Genomic DNA, 23,995 nt, shown 5'->3' with positions numbered 1-23,995 from the left:
TGCTTATTTCTTCATCCACTTGACTTGAAAATATAGCTATAGACAACGAATATGTTAAAAATAACTAACTGTGAAACAATAAAACAAAAAATAAAGGGTTTTCTCTTTGTGAAATAAAGGGTTTCTCTCTATATAACTATTTAAAAAAATCAACAAATAAGATAAAACCCCACAAAAAGTTTCTTATAGAGACATTTCAAAGAATGCTACAATACTACCATGGTGTAGTAGCCTACATAGCTATAGTATTTTTTTGTGTGTGTGTTACCATACCCTACATAAAAATAAGGGTTAGCTACAGTGTAAACTTAATTATTACACTCACATTGTCCATTATTCTGAGAAACCTCAGTGTGTTTGACATACCATACGTATTTAGTTACAAACACACACACACACACACACACACACACACACACACACACACACACACACACAAACACACACACACACACACACACCTTCTCCTGAGGGTTGATTGATGAACCTGTTTTGCAGGATCAGCGTCTCCTCATGAGATGTGACGCATGCGCAGTGTTTGATTCATTTAAAGAAATGAATGCACTTGTTCACCAGGACTAATATGTGGCAAAGCAGCTGAACCGTACGTCTCACCCGTAAGTATGATGGAAAGGCTGCTTTTAAAACATTATTGCTATTGTTTAATTGCTAATGTACATCAGACAGGCGTCTTTGGCCGTTTTAAACATGCCAAGACCTTTGTGTTTTGTTTTATTCCGTTGGTATTGTGAGCGCGAGAAACGCGCACACCTGCGTCTTTAACATTGCGGTGAAGATGTCAGCTGATCCTTCAGGTTTTCTGCTCCGCATCCGTGTGAAAACAGCGAGTGTGTGAATGAATCAGCTGTGTGTTTACAAGACACAGCTCTGACCTCCGAGTCACGGATGGAAACACAGATGGATGGAATTTAGTCGATGTCGCGTTGAACGCGCGCGCTCCGGTTTGTTTTAGTGTTTAGTGTGTGTGTGTGTGTGTGTGTGTGTGTGTGACGGATGACCCCGCACGCAGATGTATTTCACTCGGCACTGGTTATTCTGTGATCTATTCGGATGTGATCTGTAACACAATAGCGACATTGTGACGGCGAACTGATTCATCCAGAAAGCGCCAGCTCTTCACACGCGCCTCTCCTGTATCTGGTATGATGGGTGTTTTATTAAAGCCTAGCGAGTCATTTCCATGACAAATTGTTGTTTTTTCTGGATATCGCAGATAGGCAGGCGATGCTGTAGATATTAGCTAAACGAGCATCATCATCATCATCCAGGCCTTCATTACTCCCAGTGAATACAAGATATGGAGGCCTGTGATATGTCATTCTAGAAGTGTTGCATTGTAATTTTAGATCAGTTTTTCAAGATAATGATTGGTTTTGAACACTTTGTTTAATACATTTGCATGGTAAAGTGGGAAAAAATGTAGCTTAAATTTTACAATAACGGTGCATTCAAGACACTTATTAATTGAGATGAGAACAGGCCCTGTGTGAAGAATTTGGTCAAAATTATTAAAGAATAATATCCTGAGCTGGACAGATATATTTTTACTGTAGCGTAAACAAGATAAAATGATTAAATTGTTACTTTTTTATAGTAAGTTACCAAGCTGAAATGGCACCAAATAGTAAGAATGACCTAATTAGAGGTTTGTGTTAAATCACTGTGAATGCAATGGGTCATTATAGTTATAATAAAAGGGACGGATTACAAAATGCATTTAAAAACTTGTTCGTTTTAATCAACATCGATATGGCAATGGCGAAAATGTATAACTGGTCTTTTTTTTCCTCTTATTTTTTTTATTAGCTCTTAGTTTATTTGAAATGTTCCTGTGGTGTGACATTAAAAAAAAAAAAAAGTCTATCTGTAAATATTGTCATATAAAATGCATACCTGATATTTATAAAAGAAGTAATGTGTAAAATAGTTTTGAAGAGTTGCGTGTCAGATACCCATAATTATGGATAAACATGCAGTCAAAGGCAAATAAAAGTAGCTAATAACTCGACACGAAGAAGAACAAATGCTGTATATCCTGGATGATTCTCTAGAGCTTATATTTAAAAAAATTTTTACATTTATTTGTGTAGTTCTAATAAACAGGAAAGTAATGCTAAAGTTTTACTTCACCCAAAAATGAAAATTATCCCATAATTTATTCACCCTCAAGCCATCCTGAATGTGACTTTCTTCTTTCAGCCAAACACAACCTGAGTTATATTACAAAAACGCATGGCTTGGCTTCAGAAGGCCTTTATTAACCCCCTGGAGTCGTATGGGTTACTTTTATGATGGATGGATGGATGCGCTTTTTTGGGCTTCAAAACTCAGGCTCTTTTCACTCCCATTATAAAGCTCGGAAGAGCCCGGGTATTTTTTTTTTAGTATAAGGGGTGGTTGATTATGATTTCACTTTTCTAACTTTAGTTAGTGTGTAATGTTGCTGTTTGAGCATAAACAACATCTGCAAAGTTACAACGCTCAAAGTTCAAAGCAAAGGGAGATATTTGCTTTTACAGAAATAGCTTTTTAAGGACTTCAACAAACGGCTGGAAGAGACTACACCACATTCCTCCCGGGTTAGTGATATCACTAACCCCAATATTTACATAAACCCCGCCCCCGGAACACGATTTATAGATTATCAAGACAGAATATGCTAATCAATGACTAGACGATAACTACACATCAGCTACATAAATTCATCAACTAACCATTCAGAAATGTCCTGTTGCTTCTACATGTCACTTCTTATTGAGTCTCTCCATCTTTCTGACTCTGGTTTGAACATAAAAGGCTAAAAGTTTTAGAAATTTCCAGTGCATGTGTGTGTGAGGTAAAAGGACACAAGCTGTTGAAGCTCCGCCCCCTGTGCCGGGAGCAGCAGCTCATTTGCATTTAAAGGGACAGACAAAAACGGTGCGTTTTTGCTCACCCTCAAAAAGTGACAATTTTAACATGCTATATAAAAATATCTGTGGGGTATTTTGAGCTAAAACTGCACACACACACTCTGGGGACATCCGAGACATTTTTTACATCTTGTGAAAAGTGCATTATACCACCCCTTTAATATAACTCTGATTGAGTTTGGCTGAAAGAACAAACGCATACACCTAACATGGCTTTTTTGAAGGTGAGTAAATAATGGTATAATTTTCATTTTTGGGTGAACTAACACTTTATTGTTTCCAAATCGATTCTAAAATTATTTAAACTTCTTCTATTTCAACTGTAAAGCTGCTCTAGAAAAGAGGAAACAATAATGTATTTATTTACTTCAGTTTAATAACAGGGTTAATGTTTATCAATTATGAAACAAATTCAATTCAGCTATAAAGCTGCTCTACAGAAAGCAAAAGCATTAATAAATTACAAATTGGTATTATTGATGTATTTGATGTTGTAGAATGAAATGTGAACATATCTTGAGCTTGTGTTCACCACAGACCTAATTTCAGACATTTAACCAAAAAAAAAACAAATTCATTGACTTCAGGACGATTGTAAGTGCTGCAATGCTAAATCGTGTCAGGGTTTTGGCCTACAAAAGTGAATTTCCATTAATGTCCAGCATGACGAAGACAGCTCCGGTCTGTGATTTCAGGTGAATCATGTACACTCCGGCAGCCGACACGGGAGTGACCGTGGTTGAGAAGGATGCGGCTCTGACCAGTGCGTATTCCCCTGTGGACTACATGAGCATCACCAGCTTCCCCAGACTCCCGGAAGATGATGCTTCCGCAGACAACTCCTTCAAATCACGCAAAGACGACGATAACTTCCTCAGTGAGCAGGACACAGGTGAATGAATGCTTCCGATCATAGTCTGATGCGGTCCGTGTCAACCAGTCTCTCCCCTGTGAAGGCCTCCTTCCCTTTACCTCTGTACAGATAAAACGTTGTCAAAATAACTGTGGTTCGCATGGACACGCGGAAGCGGAATTTAAAAAAATTTTTTTTTACAATTATAAACTGTATTATACATGTTTTAAGGCCAGACAGGTAGTTTGTTGAGATCAATTTGTAGAAAAGACTACATGGCGGCGCACACATATATTCGTGCATATGTACGCGCATACTTATAGACTAAACACGTAATACGCATGTGCACGCTGTCAGCGTTTTCACAGATTTGCATTTTTGGTACGCAAAGATGATTAAGTTTTTAAAAAATGTCCGCTTGCACCGCGAACATGTTTCATGGTTTGCGTTCTCGAGCCGTCAGGCACTGTTGGATGAGCGGGCCGGATCGCATTAAGGGTTTTCTGTTAGAACGGTGTCATATAAGCGGCCCCTAAGTTAATAATAATAACTAATGATCGTTGCAACGGAAGTGAATCAATCAGAACTAACTTTAGCTGGACAATAACTTTATCCTAGAGCTGCTGTAAAGCCAAAACAATCTCAGTTACTTTAATATCCTATTATCTCTGTAAAGCTGCTTTGAAACAATCTATATTGTTAAAAGCGCTATATAAATGAAGGTGACTCCTGTCCTGTCTCTCCGTAGAGCCGGATCTGTTCCTGAACTCGGCCCGACTGCAGCGGCTGCCCTCCTCCGCCTCGGACCTGGCCAGGCATGACATCTCTCCCCTGAGAGAGACCACCAGAGACCCGCTGGCGCAGGAGTGCGCGTGCACACGGGACGGCCTGACCGTCATCATCACCGCCTGCCTGACCTTCGCCACCGGGGTCACCGTGGCCCTCATCATGCAGATCTACTTCGGGGACCCACAGGTGCGCTCACACACACAGCAACAGAGAGCCTTTCTGTAAAGCGATCCCAACTCTGGAACAGGTTGCCAATCGAGATAAAAGCACTACATGATATAAAGCCTTTTACAATGAGGGTTAAGCACTGGTTTAAAACAAACCATATTTAAATTGTAATAAATGATTGTTTGAATCATTTTTATCTGTATGCTGCAAGGGTTGGATGTATCCTTAAACTAGGTATTTAGTAAGGGTTTAGTAGGGTTGGTAGTTTTTTTTTAGCGCTTTAATCAAAGGTAAACGTTGGAATTGGTGGGGTTAGGTTTTTTAGTTAGTTTTAACCAAAGGAAAACAGGGTTGTTAGTTTTTTCTTAGTGTTAGCCAAAGGTAAACAGGGTTAGCAGTTGGTGGGCTTGGTAGTGTTCAGGGAATGATGCCTCTAATTGATTTGCTTGTTGGGAAAAGGTGTGCTATTACTGTTTTGTCCAATCAAACGTATAATTGTTTGGCTGGTGGAGAATAAATTTCAGCTTCTATTCCAATAAAACCTTCGCTTCTGTTTAATAACCTCTTCCCTCAGGTGTACAGTCAAGCCGCGGTGGTGACGGATGTGGCCCGCTGCACGTCTCTGGGCTTCGACGTTCTGGGCAAACACGGGTCCAGCGTTGATGCCGCCATCGCCGCTTCCCTCTGCCTGGGCATCATCCATCCCCACGCCTCGGGCATCGGCGGGTACGAGCTCCAGCTCTCTGCTTAATACAGGCTTTCTTTATCTTGTAAGGGAGACTTTAAAGGGTTGGTTTACCCAGAAATTATCATTGGTAAACAGAAGCTCAAAACATGTAAAGCAATCGTGTCTCTTCAGAAGTCTTGGATTAAAATGCTCCATTCATATGGATTAGTTTTACAATGCCTTTATGAACTTTTTCAAGTGTAAAATTTTGGTGTAATGGACTTTGAATGGAGGCACAGAAATCTCTCAGGTTTGTGTTTGAAGATGAACAAACGGCTAATGGGTTTGGAACGACATGAGAGTGAGTAAATAATGACAGAATTTACATTTTTGGGTGAACTATCCCTTTAAAGATTACGAGCTTAAGAAAAGTAGAAACCGGTTCCCACTGTCATGGAAAAAAACCTCCATATCAGGGTATTGTGTTTTGCACTGGAAAAGTAATAGAAATGAGCAAAATCTTTTCTTTTTTTGTTAACAACTGTTTATTGAGTTTTCTTTTTTAAAGTCAAGAAACACAAAAATATTACAAAATAATAATCTAATAATACAAAGCAAAAAGCAACTATACAAATCTGGAACCCACCCCTGGTAGACTTCAAGAAAATAAAAATAAATACAAACATAGAACGTAGACACAAAATAATAATAGAAATGAGCAAAATCTGAAGAAGTTTCTTCTGATGAATTTTCTTTTTTGCTCTGTTGTAAAATATTTTAAATATCTCTTTGTGAGTGTTTGTCTGAAGTAGAATTTGCTGAGAAATCAAATCAGTACAATGCCTCCTTAATTATAATTGTTTAAATATTATTTCAAAAAGTCTAGCCAGAAATCTCTGTTTTTAAAAGAAATCCTTCTGCAGTAAATCAGAAATAACTGTAAAGTTCATGGAAATTCCAGGAAGCCTAAAGAAAGCGTTACGAGAAGGCATGTGTGCAGGGATGGAGAAATTGATTTTGTGGGGGATTCATCAAAAACAGTGAGTGACTCTATCTGGCTTTCTTCTCAGTGGTGGCGTGATGCTCATCCATGACATCCGGAAGAATGAGAGCCGGGTCATTGACTTCCGTGAGATGGCACCCTCTGGTATTCACGAGGACATGATGATAAATGTTAATCAAAGGGTAAAGCTTTATTTTGATCTGCTTTCATCTTGGCACTATGTGCGTCATATGATGATGTTAAAAATCCGAAGCAAATCAACAAGTGCAAGTGTTTCCACAAACACAGTGTCTGCTCTGTGCTCGTTCTGCAGTCGCTGACGTGTCTGTCTCTGTCTGTTAGTCAGGTCTGTCCGTGGCTGTCCCAGGCATGATCAGTGGACTGCATCAAGCTCATCAGCTGTATGGAAGGTATAGCAATACCTCTCTTCACCTTCTGCCTGAAGTGCGCTGTAGTTCCTGTCTCTTTAAAGCCCATTCTTCCAAAAAGCCAAGTCTACTCTGCTCTGATTGGTCAGGTGGTCAGTCTGTTGTGATTGGTCTACTCTGCTCTGATTGGTCAGGTGGCCCAGTCTGTTGTGATTGGTCTACTCTGCTCTGATTGGTCAGATGACCCAGTCTGTTGTGATTGGTCTACTCTGCTCTGATTGGTCAGATGACCCAGTCTGTTGTGATTGGCCTACTCTGCTCTGATTGGTCAGATTACCCAGTCTGTTGTGATTGGTCTACTTTGATCTGATTGGTCAGGTGGCCCAGTCTGTTGTGATTGGTCTACTTTGATCTGATTGGTCAGGTGGCCCAGTCTGTTGTGATTGGTCTACTCTGCTCTGATTGGTCAGATGGCCCAGTCTGTTGTGATTGGTCTACTCTGCTCTGATTGGTCAGGTGGCCCAGTCTGTTGTGATTGGTCTACTCTGCTCTGATTGGTCAGATGGCCCAGTCTGTCGCGCACATTCTGTCATGTCTTCTTAAAATGAGATATGTATGTGTATTTCACAGCAATATGTCTGATCATGGATGTGATAACAGGATGGATTATTTATGCAAACAGAACTTTGTTGTCATGGGTTTACAGTTTAAAAAAAAAAAATACATCAAAGTCCCCCCAACTCTTATTTTTTTCACCCTCTTTCATTTTTTAATCTCCATTTGTCTGAATGAGTGTGTTGTAGGTCTGTGTTTTATTGGTTGTTTTCATTTCTTTTCATTTGTTTTGCTATGTCTGTGTAAATCATTTGAGGCAGCAGAATGAAACTACACCGTTATCCTTCTCATTATTACAACATAGTCATTAGGCTGCTATTTTAATGGTCATAATTTTTGATAATGAACCGTAAGTCCACAGGGGCCTGAAGGGCGGGCATTATGGAGATGTGTTACATGGTGATGAACATCACAGAAATAATGGCCGGGCATTTCAGGCTGGTGTTTTCTGTTCAAAATCCAGTCCAGTGTGGATTTAGGAAATCACATGATTGGGAATGTCACGTGAGGCTGAAAGATTTCTACACACATATCTAGCAACAAGTTCATGTTGCTCCCACAGATTCGCTGTGTTGACCAACAGAAAGCTGCTTTGTGTGCAAGTGACTTCTGTGTGAGCTGTGCCTCCTACATCGCTACACTATTCACAGTAGACAATGGACCTTTTTTGCCCATGACTGCACATTTTAAAGTAACATAATTAAAAAAGTTATAACTATTCTTAAAGAAATAAATTAGATTGCTAACTTGTATGACTTGTCTAGGCATTTTATGCAACTGGTCACTGGAAATGAGACTTCTACTTGTAGTTTTGTGATATAATGGTCAGTTTTAAGGTCCTATAGATCCTACTGAGTAATAGAGATTAATTTTTCATATTTTTATCAATTCTCACTTTAAATGATGGAAAAACAGCTTGACAGTGGTGCATGTTCGCCCTCCTCTAGAATGTCGTGGAAAGACGTCATCACTACGGCTGCAGACGTGGCGAGGGATGGGTTCAACGTTACGCATGAGCTGGGTGAGCACGCAACACACACACACATCCCTGAGGTCTACAGGACGGGTCTGTAGGTAGTGTAGAGTTGTCACTGCACAAAAATTACAGTAGTCGGTACAATACTAGTAAAAATCTGTGTGCAGATTTTGGTACCAGAGTGAAAACTGCTGAATAAAGTATTTTTTATTTTTTATTTTTTTATTTGTATTCCCATTTTGTCCAATCCATTGATTATCACTGTCATTCATCGCAGTTTCTGACTCAGTCACACATTTAAATACGGCTGTCGATGCAGAAACTTTGCAGTGTACTAAGCAGCATGAAAAACTAAAGTTGTATTCAGATTGTGAATAGGTTATAACCAGCAGGCAAGAGAAGACTAAGGCTGTCAACCTCTAAAACACAAGCTCACTGAATTCTGCACTCCTGCAAAAACTCACGTTATAATGTAATAAAGCTGTCTTGATTGTAAAATGAATCTCTTATTTACATCGTGTTTAAACTGTTGGTTGGCTCATAATGAAAGGATTTGAACAGGTTGAACACGTTGAACAGAACAACAGCTTGTGCGTTTGCAGCGTCATGTGGATTCTGACTAGCTTGCTGACTGTTGCCTCTGATTGGCAATTGCGTTCATGCGCTCAACAGATGTGATTGTGTTTTTACAAGCGTTGAGCATTGTAGCCACTGTAAATAGAAACTTTTGTGGCTTAGAAAGCACTCAAACACGCGTTTAAGGTATTTTCACTGTTTTTATTTATTTTATTTTTATTTATTTTTGCTTGGCACTGATAGTAGCAGTACATTTGACAACCCTAGTATGCAGGCTTGAAAAGTAAGTGGCTTAGAGATGTCAGCCGAACATCGGAAGAATGTGCAGCAAGAAAAGCAAATGTGTCAGTTTAGTTATGCTGAATTTGAGGCAGTTTGGTGTAACTTCCTTCATCTTTCCACAGCTGATGCGTTGTCTAAAGTGAAGGAGCAGAATGTGTCGGAGACGTTCAGAGATCTGTTCCTGCCTAACGGTCAGGCTCCACTCGCGGGACTTCTCGTTAAACGTCTAGATCTAGCTGCCATTTTGGACAAGATTGCAGCCAATGGAATCTCAGAGTTCTACAGTGGGAATCTGACGCAGGAAATGACATCAGTGGTATGTCTCCGGTGTTATTTTTATTATGGCCCTGTCCCAAATGGCAAACTCCGGACTTGTGGACTTCCTCAGAGTCCTTCCTTCCTGACGTCATGCAGTGCAGACCTATAGGGCCCTTGGCGCGAGTCCACGAGGGCGCTTTGAGAGGTATTTTTGAGACAGACTCGATTGTCACGCCAGAAATAGCGGTCTGGTTGTTGTTGGACAGGAGAAATCACATTTTTGCGCTCCATCTTATCTCCATTTAGACAGCCTAATTTTACAGTTCTATAGTTTGATATTGTGCATGCCACCTGGGCATTAGACAACAGATACATCATGCTTATTTAAATGATGTATACAGTTGTACATAATACATAATGTTCCATTTGAACTAAGATGACAATTTTAACACATAATGAAAATGTGCATGAGTTTCAGATTAATTTACAGGTTTCAATATTCATACTATATTTACATATGACTCGGTAAAGCCCCGACATTCGGTTCTATTTATTTAATGAATCATAATGTGATCGTATTATTCAACGCGCTATTATTATGTTTGAGACATCAACCACTGGTCGATGACCATAATGTTTGTATAAACTGTAGGTAACAACTGGTAAAATATACATCTAGGTAATAAAAACCGTAATATTTTCTTCTCAGCCATGTCAACAATTGTCCGTGAGCGAAATCTCCTCCCATCCGTTGTCTGATTGACCTTTCGCAAGGATTCCTGGGTAGTTAAAGTGCGTGGAGCCTGCATCTATGCGGGCTTCGCGGAAGACCGCTTCAAGGGTACAAAGGGGGCGCTGCTGAGCACACTTCAGAGCGGTAAAGGGGCGGCCTACGGACTCGTAGACTCGGCGAGCACGCGCAATTCAAGTCCACGAGACCGAAAGTCCACATGAAGTGCGCCATTTGGGACAGGGCCTATCATTAGATACTATTACAGTATTTATTAATATTTTTTCAAACACTGCCATTTTGCAGATATTTTCTTTGTGCTTCCAATCACTTGTATAGCTTAAAAACAAAACATATTGTTATAATAGTAGGATTATTATGTGTGTTTGTGACCAGGTTCAAGCTAAAGGAGGTGTGCTGACAGAGGAGGATTTCAAAAACTACTCCACTATCATACAGCAGCCACTGCAAACTCTTTACCAGGGTAAATACCCATCGCTTTACACCAAGCGGCTCTAAAAGACCCTGTGAGTCTTTGAAATGTCTGTCTGTTGCAGTGTATTACTTGATTTACTGCAGTAGTTTAGGTCTCTGTTGACCTTCACAGCTGCGAAGCAGAAACTGCAAACAGTAGAGCAATAAAACACCCTTCTGCTTTAGCCTGTATCAATTTCATAAGTAGCGCACAGTTATTGTTGTAACTTGACTTCTCAGAACTGGGTGGATGAGAAATGCAAGTGGAAGTTCAGCGGTATTTTATAAAGTACACAATAGTCGTTCTAAGGTAAATACATCTGTATGGAAATTAGCTAAAAATTAAGGTAGTCCATGGGAAAAATACTAATGTATTAAAGTCACTGATATTAGTTAATGTTCAATGGAATCCATGAATAATGGCTCAGCTCTTTATGGCAGTGTAATGGTGTAGTTAAAGGGTAACTGGCCAGCTTGACCTGTTAGGTTTCATTGATTCATTGAAAACACTCAAGCTTTTGTTCACACATCATCATGATTGCTGAGCCATCCGCGTGTTGTCTTCTGTGGTCTGCAATCAGGAAAAGAAACAATTGAAAAAGAAAAAAGTAGAAAGATTGTTTTTCAAAATGTAGCAAAGTCAACACAAACATTTACTTCTGTACAGTCAGTGTTTCTGCTTTAGTCCAGTCATTGTAAGCCAAAATGGGGGTCAACCTTGAACAAATTGCAACAGAAGCAAACTCAACTGATTTTGTATTCTCAATATGTCCTGATTAAGGAAAAAAAAGCCCCGAAGAATCCCATTAGGGGAAAGTTTTGAAAAAGACCCAAATATATTCCATTCATACGCCTATTCATTCTTTTACTCACGTAAAGATTTTAACCTTTAGATATCACCATGAAAATTACTGAGTTGATTACTTACATCAAGACAAACAAAAAATGTATTACAAGTTTTTTTAAATGGTTTGTTAACATGGACAAACGGTGCATAATCTAATCACGTATGTGCTCATTTGCATAAATACCACAACAGATCTAAACATTGGGTCTAGCCAGGAGAAAATGTCTTGTTGAATCTTGTTGACATATAACAGTAAAATACTTAATGTTAATGTCTGAATGGAGCCCATTTAGGCTACCCATGAGCATTAATACATAGAGGCAGGAAGAAGTACTTTAGAAACCAGCCTTTATTAATTTTTAAGAGATTGGGTTTGGGGCTGGGTCCGTGGGACTGTTTCTGGGGATTCACTTTTTATTTTGCCTAGCTTTTGTCTTCTGCATTTTCCTCACCATCGTCTCCTGTTCTTCCCTCAGACTCGTCCCAAACCCCATCTCTTAATAATTATTATACCATGGTCTGGGTGAATACTCGATTCTGATTGGCTGCAGGGTGTCCATTAAAAAGTGATAGAGGACACCTAGTAAATAAACCATCAGGCGTAACCAGGGAAACCAAGTTATTGTTTGTAAAAACTTTAGATTTCGATTGTAAAACTAATTCAAATATAAACTAATGTTTTAAAAATGTGTTATTTGGCAAGTGACCATGGTATAAGCGGGTGTCCTTCGAGGTGTCCATTGTCAGGTATTAATGGACTTCGGCGGAGGCATCCGCTGCCTAATACCTGACAATGGACACCTCGTCAGGCATTAACCCTTATTTTCTAAAGTACTTCTTCCTGCCTCTATGTATTAATGCTCATGGGTAGCCTAAATGGGTTCATTCAGACCTTAACATTAAGTATTTTACTGTTATATGTCAACAAGATTCAACAAGACATTTTCACCTGCCTATACCCAATGTTTAGATCTGTTGTGGTATTTATGCAAATGAGCACATACGTAATTAGATTATGCACAGTTTGTCCATGTTAACAAACCATTTCAAAAAACTTGTAATACATTTTTTGTTTGTCTTGATGTAAGTAATCAACTCAGAAATTTTCATGGTGATATCTAAAGGTTAACATTTTTACCCTATTCACGTGAGTAACAGTATGAATAGGCGTATGAATAGGCTATATTTGTTTGTTTTTCTAAACTTCCCCTAATGGGATTCTTTGGGGCTTTTTTTTTCCTTACTCAGGACATACAAAATCAGTAATGTTTGCTTCTGTTGAAATTTGTTCAACCTTTTTTCATAAAATGACTGGACTACTTTGTTCCTCTACGTCTCTGATATTCATACGCATGAATTATGGTGGAGGTCTGTTGTTTCCCTTTTGAAATCTACATGTGAGAACAACGTAGATGTTAACACCGTATAAAATGCGAATAGTAAAATGAGCAACATAAAGTGGGTAGTTCAGTTTCTGACTTCTGATTGGATGATCTATATTTTAAGGCGTTGTTAAATGCACACATGTATGTGTTAATGTGCCAAGTTCATGTCTTACTTGGCAACCCTAAACAAACTACAGTTGCCTAATCAAGTTTTATTTATTTTATTTTCTAAGAACTGTGGTACAATCACTATAATGGACGGTTTCTCGTGGCTCATTGCTTTATGAAGAACAATATAACTGCACACTCAATTAAAAGTTTATTTTTAGCAACGGTGTGGTAACAATTTAGTTTAGATTCCAATTCTCACTATTAACTAGTTGCTTATTAGCATGCATATTACTCATCATCATTAGTTAAGAATCTGCATGTGTTAACGATGTTAGACTTTTCCTGTAGCCTGTGTTTTCCTCGAGCCTTTGATGGCTCAGTTCTCCAGTGTTTTAATGAAAGGTTGACGGTGTTGTGCGTTGCTCTGACAGGCCAGCGGGTGTTTGTTCCTCCTCCGCCCCACGCCGGCGCCGCCCTCATCTCCGCCCTCAACATCCTGGAGGGATTCAACATCACACGCCAGGAGTCCAGGGGACAGATCTACCACTGGATCGCTGAGGTACTCTCGTTTCACGGGATTCATTGCTTTTAATAGTGATGTGTTTGTACTTGGTAATCAGATCATTGTCTGCTTGCTCTTTCCATCATGTGTTTCACACTGACTAAAGAGTTTCCTGTTGCATTTCATGCAGGCTTTGCACAAAATGCTTTTCTTACTCAGTATTTTTGTCTTTTTTCCAGTCCAAATATCTAAAAACACTTAAATCAAGATGCTTTTAAAGTAGTCAAATGCAATAAGATATTATGTCTCGTTTTCTGGTGGAAAAAATCAATCAGTTTTTGCTTAAAACAAGCAAAATGATCTGCCAATGGGGTAAGAAAAATAATCTTGTTTCCGTTTTTTTTTTTACCCCATTGGCAGATCATTTTGCTTGTTTTTAAGCAAAAACTCCATTTTGATTATTTTTCCTCCCAGGAAACAAGAGATAATATCCTATGGCATTTTACTCATCTAGTGAATGCATCTTGATTTAAGCGTTTTTAGATATTTGGACTGGAAATAACAGTAAGAAAAGCATTTTTTGCAGTGTATACAACTTTTACAGTACGCTTTACTCTGGGTTGACATCTTTTTTTTAAACTAATTTGAGCTGATTTATGATGTTTTGGGAGAGTTTTATTAAAATGTAACATTAAGACATTCCAACGCTTAAATCAAGTCACTTTTAATTTCTATAGCGCTTTATAGACCTTATGTAGCTCCGCCCCTTTTCAGCGCTGCGCTCATTGTCTTTTGACTTCCGGTCTGTATTTTCACAGCGTTTTGCGTGTTTATTAATGAACGGCTCGTTTTAAAATCTTCCCGGTCGATTTACATTTGTTAAGTCATCTGCTTTAAACATTACAGTCCTCATGATAACTTTCGTTAACTTTACATTAAGTAAATCCACTTAAAAAGCTAATTACTCCTGGACAGAAATGCCATATAAATATCCACAACTTTCCTGCGAGTCTTAATGGGCGTCGCCATGACACTCGATACTTCCTGTTGCCGGTATCTCAGTTCCAGTTTAGCGTGAAGCTTGCACACAAGGGATACTCGCGTCGCGGTACAAACGGGTGAAACTGATTACTGACAAGTAGTAATGCTGACAGATTAAGCAATGGCTCCTTGTGGCTCAACGTGTACCATTGTCAGGTGCACAAAACACGCGAAAACTGAAGGATTTTATGAATGGGAGTTGTTTCCAACATAAACGGACCCTCTACGCAGATAGAGTGTTTCTTGTAACGCTACTTAGAAAAAACTGCAGTACAACTGTATATATTTTTAAGTGGTATGTTTATTGTTTTCAATAATTTGAAAATTAATTCGAGAATTAACTTGAATGTGCAGCAATTTGTACAAATAGAGAGTAGGTTGGCCTATATTTGTTATAGCCATTAAATAAGAGCATTTAGTTTCATATTTGTTCAAATATTATAATGCAATTTTTTTACATCTATGTTGATTATGAAAAGTGAACACCATGATCATCTTCATCTTTGCAGCAGACACTGACACAAAACACTAGTTTATTAATAAAAATCAATGCACGCGTTTCACTGGTTTTACAAATGCACATCTTGCTTATTGCACGCACACTCGGCACACATATGATGTCAAAATAACGAGATATTGTGTTGAAATAACATTATTAATAATAATAAATCTTTAATAATATTTGATTGAATGCCGAATGTTGTGCTTGTTCAATTTAATAACATTAATACTTTAATTGTGATCATTAAAATAATTGAATATTAAATATTAAGTGGCCAATTTTTGCTCATTTCTTAAAAGTATTTATATATATATAATATATATAGCACCCCCTCAGCACACGTTAAAAAATTATCTGGCGCCGCCCCTGGTTATAACGGCCCACGTATTAAAAATGATTGGGTCTAAATTGGGCTCGGGCTCATAATTACAGTTAATGTGTCGGGCCGGGCTCGGACACAACGGGCTCAGGTAGGGTCGGGCTTGATTTTTTGGGCCCTATCTAAGCTCTACTCCTCATTATCCAAGCAAATTGTTTGGGTTTGTTGAGGCTCTCTGATAGCGGTATCTTCAGGCTAACGTAAACCGGAAGTTCGATACCGGCTTGTTCTACGTTGCCATAGCGATCACGGGAAAGGTCAGAGTTCGGGAAAGTCGTGGATACAGAGCGACCGCAAAACGGAAGTTAAAAGACAATTTTCCAAAGATGGCGGCGCCCTTGTTTCTCTGGTGCATAAGGTCTATACAATACAGATTGTTTCAAAGCAGCTTTACAGTGATGCAAACAGAATTGAAGCAGCTCTAAAAGACAATGGTAAGCAGTCATTGTTCAGCTGAAGTCAGTGTTTATTCAGTTTGGTTCAATAACTGTGTAAAGATCATCAATTATGGAATGAGTTTAGTTAATCTATAACGCAGATCTGGATCCATTCATCATCCATCTTAGTTCAGTTCTCTTCCAGTAGTGTCAGTGCAGGCAAATCAATAATAGTGCTGAGTATTAATGGGAAAGTTCACCCAAAAATTCGAATTCTGTTATTAATTACTCTCGCCTTCATATCTTTCCAAACCCATAAGATTTCATTCATCTTAGGATTAATATATATATTTCTGTAATGGACAGCAGATGATTTTGCTAAACTAACACAAGAGCTGACACAACATTAAAAGTTACCATCGTAAAAACCTGTAATATTGAGTTAATACTTCTAAAAACACAAAGCAACCCCTGAAAGGTTATCCCATTTCTTTGGGTTTTTAAATCTCGGCAGTTTCACAACCAGAAGCTGCACAGTGTTGATGTGGCGTCATTGATTATCACTGTGAGTGACGAGGACGTGTCTGGAGCGGTCGAAAGTGGCATCTACGTATACATATCTATGGTGCCGCACAGTCCTGAAAAGTGAAGGCAGAGCATTGATCGCCCCCTGGTGGCTGGCTGCAGAATAGGCCATAAACCACGCCCTCTCCATGTAATCGAATGGGACGCGAGCCAAACTAAAAAAATCCAAATTATTTTTAAAACTTGAACTTTGGAAATGAACAAAATTCGCATGATCTTGCGTTCCCTGAATGATTCTCATGATTCTACAAGTCAATGTAATGAAAAGTGTCATGTGATCACCTCGTTCACCCTTGTGCATCAATTAAAAGAAGTTACATATAGGTACATAGTGGACACAGATGTTTGTGCCAAAAAACTGTCATCAAAAAGTTAAGTTTAGGAGCACAGACTAAAGTTTGGTCTCATTTTAAAGAAGACCCTTGGCAGATTATTGCTGAAGTCAAAAATTGTAAAAAGAAAAAAAAAAGTTATATAGGTTTAAGTTTATGAAAATGATTTATAAACATTATTTTATATAAAATTTATATTTTATAAAACATGTTGAACTTTGAAACAGCTAGAAACAGAAACAGAATGCACACATTCAAACCACACTCTGACATCCATACCAACACACCCACACAATTATCATTGCATAATTTACCCATTTGGCTCTATAATATGCCGAACAGACTGAAAGCCTCATAACAATGATTGCATCATTTTATAGTTAAATGGCCCTGGGATTAAAAATGGCAGTTTTAATGGGTTTCAGTGCAGATATTTTTGTCCAAAGGGCGCTGAGAGGAACTATTTTGTGTACCTTGTGTAAAACATATTTCTTAAAAGAAATGGGGGTGAAATGGTAACATTCCAATAAAAATACACACCTGAGCCAAATTTTATGCAGTTAGCATAAACACAGGCAAAGTTATCAAAAAAAACCTGAAAAAGACAAAAATGTCCATTAGGACACACAAGGGTTAAGCTTTAGGCATCGCTCACCCAAAAATCAAATGGTGTTAATTTTGTATCAATTAGTGTTATTTAGTATAAACTATTATAATTTTTATTATTATTTTAAATTGGTTATTTTTTGTACTTTCTGGTTTAAATTGTAAAGTTTTAGAAAATTTGTGTTTTTGTCACTTTTATTATTATTTTTTTTTTGAAATGTCCATATAGTTTTTATTCATTTCTGTTTTAGGACATCAAGTTTAAATGCAAAATATTGCCTTGGCAACTAGCTAAAATAAAAAGTTTTTTAGTATTTTATTTTAGTTGACGTTAAATTTGTTTCAATTGACTGAATGTTTATGTTAAATGGTTTTCTGAATAACGCTGGCGCTCAGGCTCATGTAATGTTGAATATTCCTGTCCGTTTGGTTTGCTCCACATGTAGTCGCTGAAGATCGCTCTGTCTCAGGCCAGTGGACTGGGAGACTCCATGTTTGACGACTCGGTTTCTGAGTTGGTGGCGCAGATGCTCAGGTGACACACACAATCCTTCAAACAATTATTACAATCAACATTTTCTTTTCTAATAGTGTGTTTTTCAAGGCAGTGATCAGTTTATTCATAGCATTTCTCTATATGTTTTTGTTTTTCTATGTCGTTGGCTTAACATTCCCTGGCTTTGACAGTAAAACCCAGGCTGCTGTTTTCCGGCAAATGATCAACGATTCGCTCGCGGCGGCCGCCGAACACTACGTCCCGTCGTACGAGCTGCAGGAGGGCGCCGTGGCCAGCCAGCTCATGATCATGGGCACCGATGACCTGATCGTGTCTGTTATGAGGTGAGTGTGTGTGTAGATGTCCAGTCCGATAAAACACACCTGAGCCAGCTCATCGAGCTCCTCGGGATCACTTCAAGCTTCAAGGCGAGTGTTTTGAAGATGCAGAGGTTGGCCCTCCAGGAGCAGGACTGGACACCCCTGACCGACGCTAAACTAATGGCTGATTCACAGTCACGAATGATGTAATTTGTGCTTACTCTGCTCTTAGCTCACTAAACCGGCCGTTTGGGAGTCGCATTGTGACGCCCTCTGGGATCCTCCTCAACAGTCAGATTCTGGACTTCTCCTGGCCCAATAAAACCCACGGCTCTGCAGAGTTCAATCAGGTACGCTCGGATGGCAAAAACTGGCACGTGCTTCACCAATACTTGCAATTCAACTTTTAAAGGGTTTTTATTTTCTGCATCCATTGATTTTTCCTAATTAAAAAGTCATCCTGTTGTGCCAAAGGTACTTTAAATAATTTAGTTTGCTTCCGCCAAAAGACGTGCCCTTTCTGCAAAACTGCTCCTTAGAAAGTCATGTCAGCAAACCCCAATATGCCATCTGAGAGTGATTCTGATTGGCTGATTTTCTGATCGGCTGAAAAAGCCAATTATTAGAGCGTATTATTGTCAGAGACGTGTGATTTATCAAGACACACGTGTTTCAACACTGTAAACTGTTTCCGTAAAAAAATGGTCTGTAAAAATCGATGGTTGCCACAGTTTTACTACAAAAAAGTATGGTATCAACATTTGACGTATTACCTAATTAAAATAAATTAACATTTTAAGTAATGTTAATACACCAAATTACTGAAATATGTTTATTACTTTTTATAATCACCTTAAAAACAGAGATTCACAGTAGCTTTTCCATAAACTGAGGTAAATACTATTATATATGAAGGTGCCGCTGTGTCTCACACACAAATACATACGTTATCATATTATTCACTTACACAAACATACATTCGCTTAACAACATAATATTTAACATAAAACCCTAATGTATATAAATGATAAGAAAAAACAAAGATGAATTGGTTATTTAAATTGAAAACCATCAAATGTGAAGCGTTACACACAGAATTCTGGGAATGTCTGTCCAAAACTTGCACATTTATTAGTGTTTCCCCATATAGAGTAAGCGATCTTTGTCAACCGATTAACAGTTTTTTACCGTAGTATTTTGAGGGTTAAGACTCCAGTGCTGTGTTCAGTAAGTGTCAGGCTTGTGACGTGCTGCTCGTGTGGTCCTCAGCGGAACAGCGTTGCGCCGGGCAAGCGTCCGGCCTCGTTCCTCATGCCGGTGGTGGTGAGGCCGTCGCTGGGCGTGTGCGGGACCTACATCGCCCTGGGCTCCTCCAACGCGGACCGCGCCGCCAGTGGCATCGCTCAGGTCAGGCCCAGCCCGTCACATTCAAGCGCTCGCCGCACTCAACACACACACTCACTCTGCTGTGTGTTTCTGCAGGTTCTGATTAATGTCTTGTCATCCCGCAAAAACATGAGTGACAGCGTGTCCTACGGGAGACTCCATCCTCTCATCCAGAACAACACCCTCCTGGTGGACTGTGAGTTAAGAAAATACTATTATACATTATAGTACTGCCGTTCAGACACTAAGATTTTTGAGAAAAGTCTCTTCGGCTCATTATTTAATCAAAAATGCAGTAAAAGCAGTGAAATATTATTACAATTTAAATCAGCTGTTTTCTATGTGAATATATTTATTCCTGTGATCAAAGCTGTATTTCCAGCATCATTACTCCAGTCTTCAGAGTCACATGGTCCTTCAGAAATCATTCTAATATGCTGATTTGATGCTCAAGAAACATTAATGATTATTATCAATGTTGAAAACAGTCGCGCTGCTTCATGCGTTCGTGGAAAGTTCAAAAGAACAGCATTTATTTATTTGTAACATTATCAATATCTTTACCATCTGTTTAATACATTTAATGTGTCCTTGCTGAGTAAAAGTACCAATTTCTTTAGAAAATTTTACTAACACGAAACTTTCTTAAAAAGTTTTTAAAAAATTGTTAGTGTTAACAATTGAAACACTGAGACACAGGAAGTACATCATTTATACAGGAAAGGCATAAAGTAAACAATGAGATGATTTATTATTTAAGGACACAAGTTGTAATGTCATCAATCATCATAATTTATACTATAAATATTTTATATATAAATAACTAATTTTTCTTAAATATATACATGCATGTGTGTGTGTATTTATATATACAAATTAGTTATACACAGTACACACACTTAAATGATGTAAACACAAGCTTTTATTTTGGATGCGATTAATCGCAGTTAATAGTTGCCCAGCACTAATTTTTATATTATGTAATTAAATCAATAACTGCAAACCAACATTTGGCTTTTTAATATGATGAATTTTGTAGATTCAGTTTTGATGCTTGAAACTGTTTTTATACATGCTGTATTTTGGTCACATTATGAAGACTGTAAACCTCACATGAACAGAGAATATAAAATGCTAATATAAATCTGACGACTGAGTGAGGTCAACCATCAGTTCTTCAAAGGTTGAGCACAATCGGAAATGTAAGAGCCCTGTTTTGGACCCGTTGTGTGGAAAGTGTCCGTTGTGTGGAAAGCACCATTTTGTGAGGCGATGATGATATGAGTGTGTGATGTCCGGGGTCGGGTTGCGCTGTAACGCGTCTCTGGTGTGTGCAGCGAACTTTCTGCCGGCGGATGTGGCGTCTCTGACCCAGAAGGGCCACGCGGTGCAGAAGGTGGACATCATCTCGCTGGTGGAGGGAACCCGCAGGACCAACGACCTGATCATCGGCGTCAAGGACCCGCGCAGCAGCGACGCCTCCGCGCTGTCCATGTCCATGCCCTAGACTCACACACACTCTCTCTCACACACACACACACACACGGGAGCTTGTAGATAGACACGGGATTGTACTGTCATACTGTTTGTGCATTAAATGAGGACAGCGAGTTAACACTCCTGTTGATGATGGAAATGAGCCACAAACACAGAGAAAAACAGCTTGCATGCGCACACGAGCATGATAATGATGACAGCTTGTGAGAGGCAGAAAGAGATTTGCAGTGTTTTTCCTCATTTACCTGAAGATTTCAAGAACTACTCTTCGTGACACTGGCGTGTCATTCTCACTCATGACTAGATGAGTGCGCTTGAGCTCCGACACATACAGTGCCTGTCAAAACTTCTGGACATAACTACTCTTTATTTATTGATCTTTTCTTCATTGTGGAGTTAAAGTAAAGTCATCAAAACTGTAAAATAACACAAAAGGAGGCATGAGAATTATGACAGAGAAAATAGAGCTGCACGATTCTGGCTAAATAATGATTATTTTTTGTTTAAAACCCGAGATCACGATTCTGAACAGACAGCTAAACAAAATAACGGCATTTACTAGAGGTTCTGACAAAATGTTAATTGTTATTTATTTAATACATTTGAATTATTTTTTTAATGGGTTTGAATGAGTGATTTATTAGGTGTGCTGGACTTAAAGTGGCGCTGAGCAGATTGATCGGGAGACGGCTCTGTGTGCTTTCCACTCGCTCTCGCGGGACTTTAATCTCAATCACCGATCGATCTGCACAGCACCACTTCATGTCCAACACACCTAATGACTCAATCATAAAGACTTCACTTGTTTCGTTACTGGATGAATCAACGTTTTTGAAGAATCTCTTGAATGAATGATTCAATGACTCAATCATAAAGACTTCACTTGTTTCGTTACTGGATGAATCAACGTTTTTGAAGAATCTCTTGAATTAATGATTCAATGACTCACTCATAGACTTCACTTGTTTTGTTACTGGATGAATCAGCGTTTTTGAACAAATTTCTTGAATGAATGATTCAATGACTCACTCATAAAGACTTAGGCTGTTTCTCAATTCCAAGAACGCAGAGAACGGACTTGTGTTCTCGTGGAGACCGGTCTTGCCAAGCTTCCTTGGAAGAACGAACTCGGAACCGGCCGCAATGACTTCTGGGACACCAGGTGAGTACTAGCTCAAGTCTGCATTCGATGCATCCTCGGTATCAAGAACACATCCGGGTTCTTTCATGCGTCCTCTGTACTTGCGTTCTTGAGAATTGGGTCTGAACTTCGACGGTTATGATGATGTAAAACGAGAACACAAGGACGCAAGATCGCTGAAGAACGCATATTGAGAAACACCCTTAATTTGTTTCATTACTGAATGAATCAATGTTTTTTGAACAAATTTCTTGAATGAATGATTCAATGACTCATAAAGACTTAATTTGTTTCATTACTGGATGAATCAGCGTTTTTGAAAGAATCTCTCGAATTAATGATTCAGTGACTCATAAAGACTTCACTTGTTTCATTACTGGAAGAATCAGTGTTTTTGAACAAATCTCTTGAATGAATGATTCAAAGATAAATACATTTTTAACAGTCTCTTGTCGCCATCTACTGGTGTAATGATGTAATCAATCACTACCGTAGACATCAGTGTTTATATGCAAACTATTAACTTTAATCCCAGTACTTCTGTGATAATATGAATTATTTTAACACAGAAATAATGAAACACTGTGGTTGAAAAGACTGTTTGAGAAGCTGTTTCACATAACATGATAACTGCTCTCTGGATCAGCGGCAGCGCCAACTCAGATCTCAATCGTACTTGTCAAAGGTTTAATAGTCACTGATGAATCGTTGTCATGTAGGAAAGTAATCGTGTGGGTGTTTGAATCGAGATCGCAAACTTTTAACAACTAATCGTGCAGCTCTACCTAAAAAATAAAGAAATTTAAATATTTAAGCGTATTTCTTTATCTACAGTTCAGCTTAGCTCACTTCTATGAAAAAAGAAAAGCTTCATGAAGTACATCTTGGGATGCTTACAAACCAGTAAATAACCCGTGCTGAAGATGTTCCAGGCATGGCTGCTTTTCCTTCACTCTCAGCTGAAATCCATCCATCCTGGAAAACTCATTTCGAGCAGTTAAGCATAAGACTTTACATCAAAATGATTTTAATGTCACAAAACATTTTCGTTGAAGTGTGTCCAAACTTTTAACTTGTACTGTATATTTCACTGTCTTTTTATTAGCATAACTACTAGCTCTTTGAGGATTGTGTGGGATTATGCCTTATTATATGCGAATGACTCCAGGGTTAGGGAAAGGAAAATGGAGGGATTTTCCCCCCCAAAGGTCTATGAAGTCTTCGTGAAGAAGTAGCTTCACAAATGTGTGTAAATGTTACATGAAAGTGAATCTGACATTCTTGCAATGACAGAGAGGGTAAATGCTGCTGTTTACAAATGAATGATGTTGTATATTATATATTGATTATATTAGAGGGTTTGGTGGTAAATGTATAGTCTTATTTTATTAGCCAAGGAAATGACTTAAACTGAATGAAGCTAAATTGTAATACGAGGCAAACAAGATGGATTTTCCTACAGTTATGTGTGTCATAATCTTTCACGTGCAATCTAATATATACCATAATTGCTTCAACAGTTTTTATTTTTAAATTGTGGTTGTCAGTTTGCTAATGTAATTTTATTGAGTTGTCTCTTTTATGTGTAAACAGTGAAGTTAATGCTTTGAATGTTTGCTGCACATATTTTCTGAGAGACAATCTGTTAACCAGCATTTATGAGTGTTTTTCTCCCAAATGAACATAATTGCACTGTAACAGCATCACTGTTGTGTTTAGTAGCTTTACAATGAGAGCGGCCAAGATGAAGAATAAATATTTATGTGTAGTTTCGTTGCATTATTTCCAAACTCATT

General features: G+C 38.5%; 1 protein-coding gene across 3 annotated transcripts; it reads left to right on the top strand.

Annotated features, from left to right (window-relative positions):
• Positions 1 to 505: 505 nt before the first annotated feature.
• Positions 506 to 23,959, top strand: ggt7 (gamma-glutamyltransferase 7). 3 transcript variants are annotated; one of them, XM_081387723.1, is made up of 16 exons: positions 506 to 617; positions 3,629 to 3,825; positions 4,535 to 4,761; positions 5,318 to 5,469; positions 6,481 to 6,595; positions 6,756 to 6,823; positions 8,344 to 8,417; positions 9,353 to 9,546; positions 10,615 to 10,702; positions 13,467 to 13,594; positions 17,806 to 17,894; positions 18,047 to 18,199; positions 18,408 to 18,525; positions 19,445 to 19,582; positions 19,658 to 19,757; positions 20,899 to 23,959. In XM_081387723.1, exons 2-16 carry the CDS (start codon positions 3,636 to 3,638, stop codon positions 21,066 to 21,068), a joined length of 2,004 nt encoding a protein of 667 aa, XP_081243849.1. In that variant the 5' UTR covers positions 506 to 617; positions 3,629 to 3,635; the 3' UTR covers positions 21,069 to 23,959. The 3 variants fall into 3 exon arrangements, with proteins under 3 accessions (XP_081243849.1, XP_081243851.1, XP_081243850.1); XM_081387725.1 differs by lacking the exon at positions 506 to 617 and adding an exon at positions 762 to 962; XM_081387724.1 differs by lacking the exon at positions 506 to 617 and adding an exon at positions 913 to 1,161.
• The last annotated feature ends 36 nt before the right edge of the window (positions 23,960 to 23,995 follow it).

This window comes from Scardinius erythrophthalmus (genome assembly GCF_964197995.2).
Source record: "Scardinius erythrophthalmus genome assembly, chromosome: 15".
In the NCBI taxonomy this organism is placed as follows: Eukaryota; Metazoa; Chordata; class Actinopteri; order Cypriniformes; family Leuciscidae; genus Scardinius; species Scardinius erythrophthalmus.
Note: the sequence above shows the minus strand (reverse complement) of the source record. Positions and strands in the feature narration are given on the sequence as shown.

Excerpts from the sequence above, each read along its gene's own strand:
- ggt7 (XM_081387723.1), top strand. The coding sequence starts at position 3,636 with ATGTACACTCCGGCAGCCGACACGGGAGTGACCGTGGTTGAGAAGGAT. Across the intron at positions 3,826-4,534 it reads CCTCAGTGAGCAGGACACAG|AGCCGGATCTGTTCCTGAAC; the intron begins GTGAATGAATGC and ends GTCTCTCCGTAG. Across the intron at positions 10,703-13,466 it reads ACTGCAAACTCTTTACCAGG|GCCAGCGGGTGTTTGTTCCT; the intron begins GTAAATACCCAT and ends TTGCTCTGACAG.